The sequence below is a fragment of the Lepidochelys kempii genome, chromosome 1 (assembly GCF_965140285.1).
Source record: "Lepidochelys kempii isolate rLepKem1 chromosome 1, rLepKem1.hap1, whole genome shotgun sequence".
Taxonomy (NCBI): Eukaryota; Metazoa; Chordata; order Testudines; family Cheloniidae; genus Lepidochelys; species Lepidochelys kempii.
In genome coordinates, this window is record NC_136380.1 from 241,208,615 (window position 1) to 241,227,707 (window position 19,093).

The 19,093-nt window shown below is 45.5% G+C and overlaps 2 protein-coding genes across 3 annotated transcripts in view; one reads left to right on the forward strand and one right to left on the reverse strand.

The window, feature by feature from the left end:
• Window positions 1-453, reverse strand: part of CECR2 (CECR2 histone acetyl-lysine reader) — a 140,074-nt gene extending 139,621 nt beyond the window's left edge. Inside the window, exon 1 of one of the 2 annotated variants that reach the window (XM_073320013.2) lies at window positions 56-453. In XM_073320013.2, coding sequence (XP_073176114.2) covers window positions 56-208 — 153 coding nt within the window. In that variant the 5' untranslated portion in view covers window positions 209-453. The remainder of the gene's footprint in view (window positions 1-55) is intronic. The other variant, XM_073320023.2, reaches the window with a different exon arrangement.
• The window catches only part of BID (BH3 interacting domain death agonist), a 536,402-nt gene that overhangs the window by 329,552 nt on the left and 187,757 nt on the right, over window positions 1-19,093 (forward strand). The gene's annotated exons all lie outside the window — the stretch shown is intronic.

Genomic DNA, 19,093 nt, shown 5'->3' on the forward strand with positions numbered 1-19,093 from the left:
CCCGGGGGGGCGGAGGTGCGGTCCCGCCGGGTCCCCGCTCCCCTCCGCGGCTCACCTCTATCTCGAAGTCGGGCAGGCGGAAGGCGGTGCGGAAGAGGGAGCAGAAGTGCGCGATGGCCGGGACTTCCCACCAGGAGCGGAGCTCGCCCAGCCCCTCCGGCCCCCCGGTCCCCACCACGCCGCAGCCTCCGTCCTCCTCCGGGCACATCTCCCGCTTCGTCTCCGCGCTCCGCTCAGCAGCAGCAGCCCCCCAGCACCAGCGGCGGCCCCGCGCTGCCCCCTCGCCTGCGCATGGGGCTCCGGGCTGGCGCCTCGGCTCGGGGGTCTCTAGGGCCGGCGGTGGCGCTGCTGCCCCTGCTGCACGGGGGGGTGCTGCTGCTGCTGGCGGCCGCCGCGCGGACCCATCCTCCTCCTCCTCCTCCTCCTCCTCGCGCCGCCGCCGCTGCTGCCCTCTCCATACAATGTAACCATCGCACCGCCGGGGAAACAGATGGGGCCGGGGGGAGGGGAGGGGGCTACGCGGGGGGGAGCAGAGGGGGGAGGGAGGGGCGGGGCCTATGGAATGGGGGGGTGGTGCTTAGAGGGAGAGGGTGGGGCCACCTGGGGGGGAAGGGGCGGGGCCTGAGTGGGGCGAGGCCGGGGACTGGGAGATAGCGGGGCCGGAGGGGCGCGGTCTGGGGAGTGGACAATGGAGGGGAGGGGCCCTCCGGGAGAGGAGGCGGGGCCAAGCTGGGGGCGGGCGAGTTAGAAGGCAGGGAGGGGCGGGGCTTGGGGAGCGAAAGGGCCGGCGGGGCCGCGCACGAGGAGGGGGCGGGGCCAGGCTCTCATCACAACAAGAGGAGCCGGCTCGCTGCCCGCTGCCCGCTGTGGCTCGGCCGAGAGGCGCAGGCAGCCGTGCGGGGGGGGGGGAAGCGCGCTCAGAGTGCCCCGCCTCCTCCCTGGTGCAGCGCCCTGCCCCTCACTGGGGGGGGGTTCTGGAAGCTGGCCTGGGGGTGCTGCCCCCCAGGAGCATTATGCGGCTGGAGTGTCTGGGCTGGGGAGCCGGGGGTGCTGAAGGTTGAGCTGTGCTGTGATTTAGGAAGGTGCAGGTAACAGAGCACATGGGTGATGCGGGTGGGGGAGAGAGGGAGGTCAGAGGGGGATCATGTGGGAGGACTAGTCCTTATTGCTAATCCCCAGTGTTCAAAAATCAGGAATCTTTCTTCAGAAGAAATCATGACTTTAACAAATCTGGGAAGCGAGGGAGAGTCTCTACTTTGCCTTCTGGGTGTTGAGCTTTTAGGGTGCATTTCAGTTCATGTTTTCAGGCTTTCTTTTGCCACCAGAAAGGCTGTGGGTGAGCCATAGTTCTCGTCTAGTAAACCTAGATATGCCACCTAAATCCCCATGCCATCTTGCATCATTCTTTTGCTTCACTAATGTTGCCCTGTAAATAATGTAACCCCCCATTTTAACGAATTATCTTCAAGCTAGTGCTTGGGTGCATCAGCAGTATCTGAGAGACAAGTCTGACTTGGTACACTGGAGAAAAAAAAACATTTTCTAATATTTTAATATTAAGCAAAAGATAGGCCAGGTGGCAATTCAGTCTTCTCACCTTCCCAGTGCAATGAGCCACATCAAGGAGATTGCTTGCTCTCTCTGCTACTAGTTGAGCTTGAGCAAGTCACTTCACCTCTCTGCACCTCGGTTTTCCCCCTTTCTAAAATGGAAATAATTTTCTTGACCTCCTTTGTAAAGTGTTTTGAGACTTACTGATGAAAAGCACCATAAAACACCTAGATGTAATGGCTACCTGTTCTGAGGCCTAAGTTAAAAACAGAAGTTGCACCAGCTTAACTAAAGGGATGATGCATGCAATATATCAGTTTAAACCTGGTTTGCATCACTTTACAGTGCCAAGTTCAACAGATGTAAGCCACATAGTGTTGACACACACAATTGCATGGATTTAAGAATCATAGTTTTAGTTGAACTGGTGCAATGACTGTGTTATACAAGCTCTTTGGCTGGCTTACCTTCCCCCCCTCCCCCTTCCTACTCACACCTGGTTCTGGACATTTATAAAATTTCACTATCTCCCCTTTTCCTTTATTTTGTTCAGTTTCTTGTCTCTGACCTTGTCTTCCCCATGTACCTTACTGGATCTTGCCAATTCCTGTATTGTCTTTAACTGGCTGCTCCTTCTCCTCTTCCCTTCCCATTTCCCCTCCTCTTCTGGACTGCTGCCACTGGCTGTCATGGAATCTTTGGGTTCCAACTTTCCACCTCTCCTCTGCTACATATGGTGTTAACCAAAAGCCTCTGTTTGAATAGCAGCAGAGAGCAAGTGACTATCGCTGTACATGTACCTCCTCATGTTTGTATGGTCTAAAGTGCGTAAATGTGTGAGGGCGCATTAGAAATACCTAGGGTCAAAATGGAGAGGTTGAGGGAAAAGGTATTGGTATTCCTTCAAGTCTTACCTACTTCACACCAAAATAAGACAATGCTGTCAGTAGATTGTGTAGCGGATCAAAATATGACCACACATGTCTGTAGGCTCTTTGGGTTTGGCTTTGCTCCCCTTCAGTGGGGTTTAAATACACCCACTGCCTCCATGGCATTCCTCAGGGTTGGCTTCCTCTTGGTGGCTCTCGGATATCCTGCTGGGTTCAGCACCTTGATTTGGGGAGGGAGGAGAAAGGGAGACTAGTGGCATCATTCAGTCAATGGTATCGTCATTGGCAACTGAGATAAATAGGACAGTTCACACCTTACAGGCCTACTATTTGAGACCCTCTGCAAACTCAAGCAGATGTCACCCTGTCATTTTGCATTCTGTTTAAGTTTTCAAGATTTTCTTTGCAACCATAATAGCTAGATACCTAATCTTTGTTTTACAATGAAAGCTGGGACGTTGGAGAAAAAGAAGGCAGCTTGAGAGATATGCTGGTACACTGTACCACTGCATATTTGGCCCAAGTGAAGCCTCAGAAAGACAGAAGCTGTTTAGTTCAGAGAGGAGGCAAATAAGGGGACATGGTAGAGCTGAGATTTTTAAACTATGGAGTGCACCCCCCCCCCATATGGAACATTGTGGGGAGGGGGGCAAGCAGAAACACCAGGCAGCTTGTGCCAATCCTGCATGATGGGGGCTGGGACAGCCCCCATGGGGGCCAGGGAAGGAGTGCTACCTCCACCCTCTGACTCACCGGCATCAACATCTGCCATGGCCGTACCGATTTCTGCTCCCGACAGCCTCTGTGCCTAGTGCTGGCTCCACCCCAAGATACCATCGCACACTCCTTCCCCTACCCTGAAAACCCGGTGTGGGAGGGGCAGGTATTGGCCCTGCCCTAATGGTGCAACCTTGCTGCAAAGTAGAAGCAGCCCGTTGCTGTGGAAGCCTTGGCTGTGCCATTGGTAAGTATCTGTGTATTTGAAAATAACAGGTGTAGGTAATTTAATTAAAGTTGTATTAAGGGTCTCTGTTAGGTTTATGTAAGCTAACAAGCATACTTTTACATGTGATTTTTTCTCTGGGTGGGGGTGCAACCAAAATTGTAACGGGGGGGGGGGGGCAGGGGCTCAGCTCAAAAAGTTTGAAAACCTCTGTGGCAGAGCTATATAAAATAATGAATGGTCTAGAGAAGGTAAACAGTGAGCTCCTGTTTATCCTTTTTCATACTAGATCATCAAGGAACATCCAATGAAACTGAAAGGTAGCAAATTTAAAATGACAAAAGGAAATAGTTTACACTATGCATAATTAACATATGGCATTTATTACCATAAGGTATCATTGGGGCAAAGAGATTAGTAGGATTTCAAAAAGGATTAGACATTTATATGGATATTGAGAACATTTATGGTTACTTTAGACAGGATAAAAATAAATTTTAGAAGGGATGTAAACCCTTAGGCTTCAGGGCATAAAATAACCACTAAACTAATGGTTGTGGATTAGGGAGAAAGGTCCCTCATGCAGAGTATTCTATAATTGTCCAGGGTTTCTTGCACCTCCCTTTGAAGGATCAGGTAGTGGCAACTGTCCAGAGAGGATACTGGATTAGAGGGACCACTGGTCTGATCTGGTATGCTAATTCCTATGTATTTATGTGGATAAAGGCTATGAATGTCACTACTGAAATGGGGCAGTGATGTGGATAAATGGTGTTACATGTTTTACAGTGTTACAAGAGCCAGCATCAGGCATTCCTCAGACACAGACCTCATTCTTATTTCTTGTAAATTTCACACCCGCTGCAGAGATTTCCCAGGCACTCTTTTGCTCCCTACCTTGCCAAGATGCCTGCCTAAATACATACTGTTTCTCCGTTTAGTATTTACCTTTCTAAGTTACAGTCTTTGTCTATTCTCCCCAGAACTGTACATGAGTTACTTTAAAAAAAAACTGTCCTTAGATAGGCAATCTATTATTTACATGAGACTAAAATGTTGGCGGCAGGATCATTTCAGGCTCTTTCAAGAAGCAAGGACTCTGTACTGAGCAGGGAGGCTGCTGCTCTCTTGTGTATTGTATCTGCCTGTGCTGGATTAATCCAGCTCCAGCTATCCTAGGGTCAGTGCAGAGGGAGGAGGTTGCAGGCTTGCAGCCTAGCAAATAGCATTTTAACAACACACAAGAGCAGCGCAAAATACAATAACTTTGTGTGAGAAATTTCAGGGTAACAAGGCCTCTATGAACCCTGTAATATTATTTGTCTTCTAAATTAGGTCTGATTTCTTCTTAGAACTCTTTCGTGATCCTGTTGCCGCATAGGGTAGTTTATTTTGTATGTACATTTCCCTCTGTACTGACATTCCTCCTTGAATTCCTGTAGTGTCCGGCTGTGGCTTATCTCATTGTCGCATCTCCCCTTGTTCTTGACACTAGGTCAAACAGCTTTGTACCATCCCAGCTCTCTATCCCATTAAGAATTTTGTGAATCTTAATGAAGTCTCCTAATCTCTCCTTTTCAAAAGAGCTACAGTCCTAATTTCTCTTAACATTTTTGGATTAATTTGGCTCCCTCTATCGTCCCTGTTACTTATGATGAACCCATTCTGTTGCTATAATGTTATTTTTATATGAAGGTGCCTGGAACTGCCCACAGCAGTGTATGTACTGACAGACTCTCAAGCTGTTCTTGAATCACTTTTTTAAATGTGTTATATTTGACACAAATGCCTGTGCTCTTGCAGATTTGATTTGCCTTTTTCCTGCTGTTGTGCACAGTGCAAAAACGGCAGTTCCTCTTTGTCCTTGTCTACCCCCTACATGTGCACACACCTCATCTGTGTTTTCCTGCAAATATTCTGTGTTCCAATCTCACAAGCAAAGCATGTTATGCCCAATGTCTCTTCCTTACTACGTTCAACCATCTTCTCCTGCTTGTTGTTTTTCTGTGCCACCTCAAATGCACCACTTGCTCAGTGTTTTTTCTCCCCCTTGTCTTCTTTCTCCCCCTACACTTCTTCTGTTTATTGTTCCCACATATCCTTGCCCCCTACACCTTTTTTCTGCATACTCTTTCTTCCTACCCCAAATCCTCTAGCAGCTGAATTGTTTGTACTATGTAAAACTGTATTGAGAGTGAACTCTGAGTTGATGGAACAAAGGAGACCCCCACATCTTTGCTCAAGATCAACACTCGGTTTCCAGATTTTGTTTCCTGAAGAAATCTGCCAAATTCCAAGTGCCAATAATAAAACAAATGTTTCCAGGTGACTTAGGGACTGAAAAGTCCCAGCTCCTGTGCGAAGGAATCAATTGGCTAGAGGTGAGGGAAAGGGAGGAATATTTTCCTTTTCCCTGGAAAGGCTTGAGATATTTGGCATAAATTAAATGCAGCATTAGTTTAATGTCAGCTATGTCTTCTGCCTGTATCCTGCCCTTGGACAAGGATGGATTGTGACTGAACAGACCTGTTCCATCTCTAGCTACTGTGGTGCTATAATCAATAAGGGTCTCTAATTTTTATTGCTTCCTTCCCTTTACATTCAGGGTTTCTGGTTTTAGGTTAAACCCTACTGAACAAAATGTGAGAAGAGATTTTTTTAAATATCTATATAGAAATCCCTGCAGTCTGCCATTTTTGGAGTGCTGTTTGCGCTGCAGAGGGGCCAGCCAAACCTGAAGTGCCCTGTTTTCGTGAGGGGCTCATTCCCAGGAGCATGGGGCTTAAGAGAGGTCCAATTTTTCATAGAAATCAAGGAAAACAATGTTTTAAACATAGATTAAAACCAGTTTATTCAAAACAGCCATAACTTGTCGAACTCTTAACACCCAAACCACTGTCTTACATTCTCCATGTGAATTGCTTCAGCTCACTACTCTAGCTACAGTTCTGAATTTTATTGCTCCCTGGTTTGTATTGAGTTCCCTCAATAGTTTATCGTCAGCAAACTTTGATACACGCTCCTTCGTTTAACTCACTGACATATAAAATAGAAGATCATTCCAATCTAGTCACGTTCCTACATCCCAAGATGCTTCTACTCTCTAGGGATCTGTCTCAGATGTCCCAACCAATTCCATATGTCCTCAAGTTTCTCATTCCCTCTCTCCTGCCTCTTGCGCGCATAGATTTGGTGGTGAACATGATGCTGTTCAAAAGCCTTCTTTAACACAGGACATCTTGTAGCTGAAAGCAGAGGACTTGGAGACAGGGTGCCTGAGTTCTGTTCCCTGGATCTGCCATAGACTTCTTTGTGACCTTGGTCAAGTTATCTGATCTGTCAATGCGTCGGTTTCCATATCTGTAATGTGATGAGAATGATCATTTCTTAGAGGTGTGTTTTGAAGCTTAGGCATAAAACACTTATCCTTAGCTGACAGGTTTCAGAGTAGCAGCCATGTTAGTCTGTATTCGCAAAAAGAAAAGGAATACTTGTGGCACCTTAGAGACTAACCAATTTATTTGAGCATAAGCTTTCGTGAGCTACAGCTCACTTCATCGGATGCATTATACATTATGCATCCGATGAAGTGAGCTGTAGCTCACGAAAGCTTATGCTCAAATAAATTGGTTAGTCTCTAAGGTGCCACAAGTACTCCTTTCCCTTAGCTGACAGACACTATTAAAGTATTAGCTATTGTTTCTATTGTAGATGTGCCCAGAGGCCCCAATCTGGATGAGGCCCTCATAGTGCAAGGTACTGTAAAACATGTAGATAGAGTCCCTGCCTCAAAGTGTTTAGTATCTTGTCCAAAATGAAATTATAGTGTGTGAGACCAAAAAAAAAAAAAAGGTGGGAGGGAAGACAAGGTTAATGACAAGGTAATGTGGTTACACAAGTTAGAGCTGAGGTTTTCAAACTTTTTTATCGTGTGGACCACATTTTAGTAGATAATCTGAGGGGCCTCCTCTTGACTAGTCAGCTGGCTGCAGGCCCAGCACACTCTCTGCCAAACACAGTTTGGGAGCCACTAACTTACATACTGCATGTCTTCTTGACAGTTCCAAAACACATGAAATAAACTAAATCAGCTATACCTGACTCCCACACGAAGAAACAATCATTGGTTGGCTGATTTCTTGGAGGCATCACTGCAGAAGTGGTCATGAGGAGAGGGTAGTGGCTCTGCCAATTAATTTGGAAAGGATGCTCCGTCCATAAGAGATCAGAGCAGGGGGCTAAGGACGGAGTCCTGTGGGACACTCATGGAGAGTGGGTGTGGAGAGGAGGAAGATCCACCAAGAAAGATGCCAACAGAATGGCAGTGAGGTAGAAGGAGAACAAGGAGAGTATCACAAAAGGAGGAGAAGATTTCAAGAAGGGGAGAGTATGACTGATAGTGTCAAAAGCAGCGGGCGGAGATGATGAAACTGGGGCAGAGGTTTGGAGAGATTGTCGGAGACCCTGGGGAGAGCAAATTCAGTGGCGTGAAGAGGGCTGAAGCTTGATTAGAGAAGGATAGAGCTAAAGGAAAGGAACATGAGGCAGCAGTTGTAGATATCCTGCTCTGTGAGTTAAAGGAGAAGAAGAAGCAGCTTGTGTGGAAGAGAGGGTGGCAATGACAGGAGGAGGATGTGAAAGGAGATGGTTGGAGTCCCGGAAGAGGGACTTCACCTTTGTTTAGTAAAGACGAGGTCAAGCAGATGGCTATTTTGGGGAGCAGGAGAGTTAATGCAGCTCTTGGGGGGGGTGGAACAAGTGGGTGAAATCAGGAAGATGTGAAATGAGAGGTTTGGACAGTAAATCAGTGTGAAAGTTGAGGTCATCAAGGATAAGGGTGGGAGAGTGTGGTGAAAGGGAGAGCCGGATGTTAGAGTCAAAGAAGGTGGGCAGGAAGGGCTGGGTGGACACAGATGATAACTATATGAAGGCAGAGAAGAGAACAGGGCTTGATCGAGTGTCACTGTAATAAGGAGTGGGGAAGAGGAGTTGGAAGCCGGAGTAGCGTGAGAGGAGAAGTCTGACATCCCCACCCAGAACGCTTAGGGCCAGTCTACACTAGAAGCACTACAGATGCAGCTGCATGGCTGGTAAAAATGCTCTATGCTGACAGGAGAGAGCTCTCCCGTTGGCATAATAAAACCACCTCTGTGGGAGGTGGTAGCTGTGCTGGCGAGAGAAGCTCTCCCACCGGCATAGTGCTGTCCACACCAGCACTTAGGTTGGTGTAACTTACATCACTCAGAAGGTTATTCACACCCTGAGTGATGTAAGTTGTACCGACATAACCTGTAGTGTAGTCAAGCCCTTAGTTTGTAGCTGTGGGGCAGTCAACCAGAGGCACACCTTCTCTTGTTGAATGAGGGTATGTCTACGGTTACATCTTTAGCTATGTTTTTACATATGTATGATTGCAAATTCTGGCTTGGACAGGACACAAATCATTTGTTCCTAGTTGTATTTAACACTAGGATGCAGGAGATCATACACCAGTCCTGCAGCCTAGAGTTAAACGTGACTAGCACCAAACATTTGTATCCTATCCACATTAGAATTTGCAGTCATGTTAGCACATGTTCATCAACATGTTAAAACATGACTAAAAATTAAAATGTAGCCATACCCTAATTGTTACACTTTTAAAAATCCAGTTGCAAAAGTGAAGTTCCATAGTTATTCTGCTTCCAAGATTTCTATATCCAATCTGCTCAGTTTATAAATTAAAATATGATTTGTCAATCACAAGACAGGGACTGTTGCTTCTACAAGTCTGACCTACTATCTGAAAGGCTATACCGATGCTCTTTCTGCCTCTTATGATGTCACAATATTTAACATTTTGCAGTTAGAACTTAGCTGAAAATGTTGCTGATGCACTGCAAGGCAAACCACAGTATTCAGGAATAACTTTACCTGCTACTGAATTGCAGCCACCTCTGGGATGAAACATAGCAGAAGCTTAACAGCACTTACATCCCTGCACTTTAGGACAGAAAGTTAGGAATACCATAGCCAATTTAAACTAAATGGGGCATTTTAGGCAGTCAGAAAGTAATTACCCAGTGGGAATGTGGCTAGGATAGATATGGTAAAGCCTCCTGTCCACTATAGCTCCTCTGCTGTGTGTTTTACTAAAGTACATATCAAGCTAGGAGATCTAAACCTTAGGTCTCAACAGATTTTCTGCTCCTAATCCACTGAGTCTGAAAACCACAGGTTGTAACTTGATGTTTTGTCCCCTGGAGAGCAATCATCAGGCTAACAAAAATCTGTGGCAATGGATTTTTAGCTCTGGAATCTGGATCTTTCAGGATTCTGGAAGATCAAAGAGCTGAACTAAAGTGAGCCCAATGTGTTCTTTTGTGGTCAGCCATAGGCACAGCTGAGGCGGAGAGTGGCTGCTAAGCACTGATAGGTAGATCTGTCAGGGAAGTGAGAAACATGCTGGCTTGAACAGCCACAAACAACTGACAAGTCTCTCAGGTGCCACAAGTCCTCCTTTTCTTTTTGCGAATACAGACTAACATGGCTGCTGCTCTGAAACCTGCCAAAAGATGGGAGCTAGCAGTCTGGTTTGGAATCCCCCACAAGAAGCAGAGTGGCGAGACATGCATATCCAAACGCTTTCGAGTCTCTCCAGGTCTGTTGTCTCCACCTCTACTGTCCTCTGCCATTCAACAGGCAGCACCGGCACAGCATAAATAGAGGCGTTAGTTGTTTCCCATCCATTGGGCAGCTATTGTACAGGATGCACTGATACAGAGGAATGGGGTATCACCCGCTTTGCTGCCAGGGTTCCTAGACAATGTCAGAACCCCTAGTGAAAGAGTCATGGGGGTTCACTGTTGGAACTTCAGTTTGTTCTGCTGTAAAGGTGTCAAGAGCTGCAGAGGCAAGACATTCAAAGCAATGAGAACAGCCTCAGAATGAACTGAAGAGGACATTTCTCAGTATGGAAGTACTCTGTGCACAGAGCAATACCCTGTCAGTCTCTATAGGGGGAATATAATATTTTCCTTAGGGGGAGTTAAAACAATGTTTTGATTGCAACCTATTAGGTTCTCAAATATAACACCCCCTTGGACAGGACTACTCTGATACCTTAATTCCCAACTGCATATAAGCTCCTCTTAGAACTCCCTTTGTTCTAACAATCCCTCCATAATTTTGATTTCCAAGACACAATGTGAGAGGGATCTTGGGTTACCCCAGACCACTGATCGAATGGGGGCTACTGCAAGTTTTGCACAGCAACTTTCTGCTCTGGACAATAGGGTTCACATTCAAACCTGGTGTAAGCAGATGTGACCTCCATGGAAAACTCTGGGCCAGATTCAGTGTTGGTGTAAATGGTGGAGTAAGTTATGTTGGGTGTAATTAATAAAGCAGTGTGACATCCATTGATTTGACAGTAAGTGGGTGTGCAGATTTACACACCGAGAGGGCTAGAAAAGCAACTACTAGGAAGGTGTAAGATCAAACAGATTCTTTCTCCCCCACTTCATTTGACACCTGCCTGGTAGTTGCTTTTCCTGCTCCACTACTTCCTTACTTACAACTGCTGAGTGCCAAATTGGTGCAAGTTAAACTACTTTACCAACATGCATTGTTTACTCTACTTATATCCCTGTTTGTCACTGCTGAATTTGGCTAAACAAATGTAGGATCCACCTCCAGCACAGCAGCCTATGTAGAATTTAAGAGTAGTCTATTTTTAAACCCTGCATAAACCTATAAAACTGAGTGTATATTTAAAGAAGCAGAGAGGCTATGCAAGCCCACTCAGATCCCTGGGTAATTACCCAGACAGTTGGCCCATTCTGCTATGTCTTTGCTGTGATCAGTACCCCAGCTGTATAGACCAAAGATCTACAGATGGTGCAAATACGAACTGCGTATGCAGTGTCACTATGGCCTTAGAAATGGGACGCTAGATCAGACTGGTGCATAGTCTGGAAAACAGACAGTACAGTATAGGGGAACGAGAATCCAGCTGACAATCAAGTAGCCCAGAGTTCTAATCCCAGCTCTGCCACTGAATCATTGTGTGCCCTTGAGGAAGTCAATTCTCTATGCTTATTTCCCCAGCAATGAAATGGAATAGTCTTAACTACTTCAGGGAAGATGTGAGGCCTAATTAGCTAATGCTGGTTTCTAGCCAGGTGGTATAAAAGCCCACGCCCCCAAATCACTGCAGTACCTGACTGTTCATTCATTGCTTTGAAATTGTAAAGTGCTATCTAAATGCTAAATATCATTATTATTCCAGGTGAAAGGAAGACACTTAATCCAGTTTCTCCATAAGCACCATACACCCCCCTGTGTATGCAGTGTCACTATGGCCTTAGAAATGGGACGCTAGATCAGACTGGTGCATAGTCTGGAAATGACATTGACTATTCTGTCAATGACATTGGTCTAAGGCACCTTGCCCTGGTGTGTCATAAAGCTGATTAAGATGCTGATTTAAATCCCTAATATAGATGCTCGTAAGCCAGTTTAAGTAGCATTTCTACTGGTTCAGCTTAATTCAATAAATGTAGTTAAGCTAAACCAGTGTAAACGCAATTTAAACTGGTTTAAATGCACATACATTAGGATTCGATACCAGTGTAATTAAATCAGTTTGAACAGCTTCCACCACTGTAACTAATATAGAAAAACCTAAATCAGGATGAGCTCCATTCAAGTCCTTTAAAGATTGTGTGGACATAAAGCTAGTGTGAGAGGATGGAGTGTAGGTTGTTCTGGGCAGCATATTGCATGTTACAGCTGCCTGACTCATAGAGAGAGGGGATTTTAATTGGTACAGTGACAAAGGGAAAGGTGACTAATCCATTTAGTCATCTCCAGACTCTTCCCAGAATAGTCTCTTGTAACTAGTGAATTATAGGATGTCTGGGCCCTACTCAGCCAGCCTAGTAAAGATAATCTTGAAAATATGCAGGAGCCCATTCTTGAAATCAATGGGCATTTCCATTAGTTTCTTTCAGTGGCATTGGATCAGACCCAAAATGCTGATAGCTTGTGGGCTGGGTGCCGGGAGCCTTTTCTCCACTCCTTTTCTTTACCCTCTCAAATACCTGTTCATGAAGCAGCTGTAGGACCAACAGTGCTCCATGGAGCTAGACTGTTTGGTCTGATGACATTCATCATGCCAAGGACAAACATCTCCAACATACATTTACGGGTGCTTGGAAGTAGGCTTGTATTTTGCATGTGTCAGCAAGGGAGCATGAGGATAGTCACTCGGTGCACTTTTTCAGGGCACCTGCCGCATACTTCAGGCACCTACTCCACGCAAGTACCATGTTCTGAGCATCACTGTGCAGGTCCTCATCCACTATACTCCAACTGTCACTCCCGGAATTTGACCCCTCGGTTTATTACACGGTACAGACATCATCACCACCTCACCTCCCCTCCTCCCCCCTCCCAGAGCTTTTGCTACACTTTTGATACTTTTTTTATTATTATTTTTGCAGTGCTGGTGAAAGGTGCTGGTTCTGACAGCCCTGGAGATTGAAGTCCTCATTTTGAACAGGTACAACATGGGCAGCAGTAGTGCAAGCTTCCTCTATGCCGGCCCAGCAAAGTGCCTCTGCCTGGTTTTGGAGTGACCACACCTAGGCGTGCCTAATTGTAATCCTTGAGTTCTCTGCAGCAAACCTCTTTCAAGAGTGATCTCTGTCTACCACGGCCTGAACTGAGACCACCAAACTTATTGTACATAGGACATAAAACTGTCATTGGATGGTTACCAATTTTGGTCACTGGTCTGGTATAAACTGGCAGTATGTAGATGAAAGACTATGCTATCTGCTCTCCCAGGTTTTTCACTTTTCCTTCTGGTTCACCATGAAACTTGAAGCTAAGTCCCTTGCTTCCAACCCAATCAGATTTCGGTACAGTAGGCAAGTAAATGGGTGTGGTGAACTATAAATGTGCAAGCTGCAAGTACTCATTATAGCTAGGCATAGAGTGGGACAGTGAAAGGTTAGTTCACAAACTAAGCTCTACCTGTACATCTCAATCCTGATCTGAGAATCACCTGTTGTTCTAGTCCTTGGTCCCCAAGCAACTCTCTCAGTGCTCTTCAAGCCTAACCTGAAATCCTCTATGCTAAATTTATGGTATCAGGTAAAGCATCCTGATAATAAAACTTATTAAGTTGTGGAATAGTCCAGTCACCCTAAGGATGTGGTGGATGGCCCATTGCCTGGGATATTTTTTAATTACTTGACAGAACATTAGTGAATATGCAATAGGGAAGAACCCTGCATTGGTAGGGTGATGAGTTACATGACATAGTGTCTCCTCTGTTTCTAGTATGATTTCAAGTCATGAGCTTCCACTACAGCCTTTCCATTCACCCCAGTCTGACCTACAGCAAGGCCGGTTTTCCGGTCCTGGTCTCTCACACAGATCTGCTTCTGCACCTCAGCTTCTGATACACAGTACACCCCACTGTTTCAGACTGCTAGGCCACGATTTTCAAAAGTAAGGGCCTGAAGCTAGGTTCCTAAGTCCATATTTAGGCACCTAAATAAGAAGCCTGATTTTCAAAAGTGCTCAGCACGCAGCAGCTCCTGCTGATTTTCCCAGTTACCCTCTTTCCCCTTCTTGTTCCTTTGTCAACTCTTTCATTCCAGCACAGGGGCTGCAGATCCTGATCTCAGTTACACTAGCATACAACCAGAGAAACTCCACTGATTTATCAGGTAGCTCCACCTCTATGCTGATGTCGGAGAGATTAGAATGTGCCCCCAAAGGAAGAGGCAAAGCTTTAATGCTATAGACCTAGGTATAGACATACACACAAATCTCTCGAGTGACCTTTCATTATATTCAAATAAAAATGTTGTGCATTGCAATTAGAGAGGGAGACAGGCTAGAGGGTTAAAATGTGAATTTGTCAAGCTATTAACCTTTTAATTTAGAAGCAATGGTCACTAAATTATGGAGCATGTCTCCTTCCCTCTCCTCTGAGGAATGGCCCTTTGAAGATGATACTAGAGCGTTATGTGGACAAGCAATAAAGCAAAATTAATCCTGCTCTGAAAATATGATCAAACACTGTCAGTGAGTCACAGCTCAGCCCGAGGGGGTTTAGAGACTTAAATCAGAGAGCTCGAGTGTCAGACAAACAGAAAATCCTAACCTCGCACTCTCTCACCCCCTACATAAAGCTAGGGCTTGTCCTTTTCTGTCACATTAACCATGCCTTCGTGAGATGGCACTCAGATACCATAGTGATGAGCATGGTATAAAAGCTTGGTTAGCTGTTATCTTGTTAGCTTTCATAAGATAGGCTGGGTCAATATGAGAGGCCTCCAAGGAAAACCCAAGATAGCACAGGACAGGAAGTGATTCAATAGACAGCAGTCTTCTCTCTGAGTCAGTGCTGAGTCAATCTAACAGCACAATGCTAGGGTGTACTGTGCATCTAGAGGTCCCATCTTTCAGGTGAGATGTAATATCTGGGTCCTGACCATTTGTGGTAGCTAAAAATCCCATGGAGAAGGGTGTAAGCCCCAGTTTCTGGCCAAATTGCAACCTGAGCAATTACATCCTGCTAGTCTAAGACACTTCTAGGCAGTTTCAGTGGGGGGAGTTATCCCTCCCTTTCTCTGCTAAAAAGGTCTGAAGTTCCTATGTGCTACTGCACGGTTCCATCCCAGAGTTGGCTGAATTGATATGAGAAGGGGAAATACTACAATACCCAGAGAAAGCTATCGGATTCTTGGATGAAAAGCATTGCATATATTAAAAGTATTGTTATCAGCCCATGTGGCTATGCCTGAAGGAATTAGATGGGAGAAGAGTAAAGCCAACATGGACGTGAAGTAGAGAGCTGCAGCCTAGTCGGTGACAGCAGTAGCAGCAAATTGTTCTGCTGTTGCCTGAAATATTTGTAGTTGAAAGTGATTATGTGAAGTTTTCCAGCAACTGGACATAGCAGGAAAATGAGACTCCTCTGGGCAGAAAGTGCAGTTCACCATAACCATGGGATTAGCTCCAGAGTACTGAGCAGTGCTCATAAAAGATTTGGCAGGTGCACTGCCTCTGAAATATAAAATGAACACCATAACCCTAGCAGTAGCTGCAGATGGAAAGTGAAGAGGCCAGGGAAGAGAAACAAACCTGATCGCCTTTAAAATAATTATAATCTGCTGAGACATGTCCACGCAGTTCTAGATACATTTATTTTTATATCCACCGCTCCTTGATCTGGTAGGCTGAGGAGACAGGAGCTGAGGTGATGCTGGAAGGAGTTGGGGATTCCTTGTCAAGGCCCTTTAACTTTGGCCCCTCTTTTCTCCATTTCCCACTATTTCCTGCCAAGCACTTACTAGTCTTAGGGCTTGTCTACATTACTCGCAGGATCGACGGGCAGCGATCGATCCAGCGGGGATAGATTTATCACATCTAGTCTAGACGCGATAAATCGACCACTAGGCGCTCTCCCATCGACTCTGGTACTCCACCGGAGCGAGAGGCACGGGCAGAGTCGAGGGGGGAGCATCAGCTGTCGACTCACCACAGTGAAGGCACTGCGGCGAGTAGATCAAAGTACGTCGACTTCAGCCAGGTTATTCACATAGCTGAAGTCGCGTAACTTAGATCACCCCCCCCCCACCCAGAGTAGACCAGACCTAAGTGATTAGTACTTTTGGACGCTTCACTCTCCATGGCCTTCGAGAAGGGATGTGCCAGGGCCAGCACCTGTTCAGGTGTCTCACCGGTTGGAGATGCAGAGCTTAATTTACTATTGCCCTATGTCCATATCCTACACCAAGGAATTCCTCTAGCACAGGGATATCCCTGGATGGATCCTTGGAGTAAGGACATCTCTGGATTGCTGCTGTGCTTCTCTATTCTTGGATCCCAGAATGGTGAACAAGTACAACAGCCTCCAAGCCTCTCAAACTTACTGGGGGTGAAACAGGCCCCTGGATGACTCCTAACCATGGGGAGGCACAAATGTAGTGCCCTTTGGTGCCCCTTCCCCCCCCCCCCCCGCATTTCTGCATCAAGCATAGTTCAGCCAGAACAGAAGCTGTTGGGCTTCAGGTTCATAACATGTTAGTGTGGATTTAAGGGCACGCTTCCTAAGAGTTTGAAATGTCCTACAGGCTTTGATCAGAATTCTGAAGTGTGTCCACTGGTTGCTTATTAGTTACCTGTGGTGGATTCTCCAAATTCTTAAGGTGCAAGTATCATGGAGGGTGAAAAAGTCAAATGATATTTTACTCACCTGTCCAAAACAAAACATCATAAAACCCATCACTTGTTGTCCCAGGCAAATGGGGAATAGAATTTTGTGTAGCTGGTCGAAGATCTTGTTGATATATGAAAGACTGTATATAATTTTGTAGGTCCTACAGTTGTCATTTTCTGGTTTAAGTTTACCCTTTCCTCAAAGGTTTTTAGGTTAAAGTAGCTTACCTAACCCCTCTTTCAGCTGTAAATAGCATTTCTAAACCACTATCATAATTGCACCCCACTAGGGAACCTTTTTCTCTGGAGTGAGTCCTGCTTTCAATTAATCTTCTGCACTGTGGGGGACAGACTAGCTACCGTTCTTTAAAGGGACAGGTGGTTTAGGCCCAAAATAAAATAAAACAAAACAGATTCTCCAAAGCATAATGATACAAATGCTTCAATGAAGTTAAAAATACAATGAAGTGACAGTTGTTCTTTGGTTTGGGTTGAAATATTTCCCTATTGTCTTAACAACCCAAACATTGCAGGAGTATGCTAGAGAATAAGAGCCAAAAAGTGAAATTGACTTTAAATACTAGGGAAAATTGCCACAGTACAAACGTAGAGAAATACAAAGAAGTAATCAAGCAGCATAAACAGTGAAAAGTAAGTGAGGTTTTTTAAATGCTCTCAGTTCTAGTGGTCAAAGGTGGTGTTAGTAACAGTGATCTTTGTTTCCTTACCTGTAAAATGGAGATAATGCATAGCTATTGTTAGCGAGTTGTGCAGCTTAATTAATTGATGTTTGTTAAATGCTCTGAGATACTTGGAAGAAAGGTGCTACAGAAATGCAAATGATTATAATTAACTGCCTGATGTGCCTGCTCCCTGCTGGATGGAATCAAAGCTGCTTAACTATGTGTCACAATCTCTATACTGCTAACATCCAAGAGAGATTTCCCTTTAGTTTAAGTGTCAGGTGCCTGTGCCATAAGACAGAAGATCTGAGTTCTATCCCTCCTCTCACCTTAAGGTTCTGTGTGATTAATGCATCCGATGAAGTGAGCTGTAGCTCACGAAAGCTTATACTTAAATAAATTTGTGAGGCTCTAAGGTGCCACAAGTCCTCCTTTTCTTTGTGTGATCATGGTGTGCAATAAAGTGGCAACTGCAAAGTCATAGGTGACCCTGGATTATTTTTTATTATGATTTATTTGAAGTTGTACAAATATACTTAACTAGACAGTGTTCTTTTAACCTTTCAGGTTAGCAAGTTGCATTGAAAATGCCAAACACCTGAACAGAGATGTCTCCACATGCCCAAAGGTCTTCATCTTAAATGCTGTGGGAAAGGCCAAGGTTTGTGAGGGGACTGTTTCAGCTGCTGCTAGAAGGCTGCCAAGTAAGGTTAGGACGGTTGCTTTCAGTTTGCCAGCCCTCCCCTCTTTTCATCACAGCCTTTAGGATCAGGGCCGGAGCAGAGTGGGTGGCCAAAGGGAATGGTTGTGTGCTGCTTTGAGGGGCTTCCTTGGAATCTCAGGTTATTTGCTGTCTTGAAGGACTCTGCTCCAGTATTATCACCAATTTTTCACTTATCTTACCCTAGTGAACTGTATTGCCCTCCCTTACTCTGGCCCTGGCTTTTGGGGATAAATGGAGGGAGGGGCAGGATGTGAATGGGGTGCTTTTGGTGTATTTAATATAATTCCTGGTCCTATAATGATTGCCTGTTGGCACAAATGGTCAGGTCCTAACCAGGACCCCATGGCCTCCCCTCTACCCTACATGAGGTCTATAAAAAGGTTTCAGACCCCCTATCTCCCCCAACTCACTAGCTGTGTTCAGGGGATGGGTGTGGTATGTCAGGAGTCCAGGACACGCCTGCACTCCCAGCCTCCATCTAGCCTGCAGATATTATCAGGTTCACTGAATTTTTGAAACTCTCAGTCTTTGTTTTTCTTCTCTGCCATTGGCTGTTGTTTCTCTCCTGCCAGTGCTACTTCTTGGTAGCCAGGCACAGAGAGAGATTGAATAGCCATATTCCTAACACCCTTCCAGCTCCTGCTCCCATCAGTTTTCTCCATCTCCTGCATACCTGTCCTCTTCGACAGTCTCCTCCTTCCCAGCCATTCTCTTTCCAAGCTTTAGCCTCAATTTCCTTATAGATTAATATTTTTAAAATATACGATTTTAGTGATATGCTCAACTATGCAAGGATCTTGTTTACCCATCCCATATCCACTCTTTCTTGTTTTTTGATACTACCCTGGTGTATCTTAGTCTTTACTTATAGATTGTAAGCTCCTTAGAGCAGAGATTGTGTCTTCTTATCTGTTTGCACAGCACGTAGTACAGTGGGGCCCTGATCTAGACTGAGACCCTGAGAGGCTACTACAATCCAAATAATCCCTTGAGAGAAACTGTGGTGTATTGGGAGAGAAGTTCTGGTGTGAGGGTATCAAGAAGAGCTTTGGTTCCCATTAACTCTGTGGGTGCCAACCTC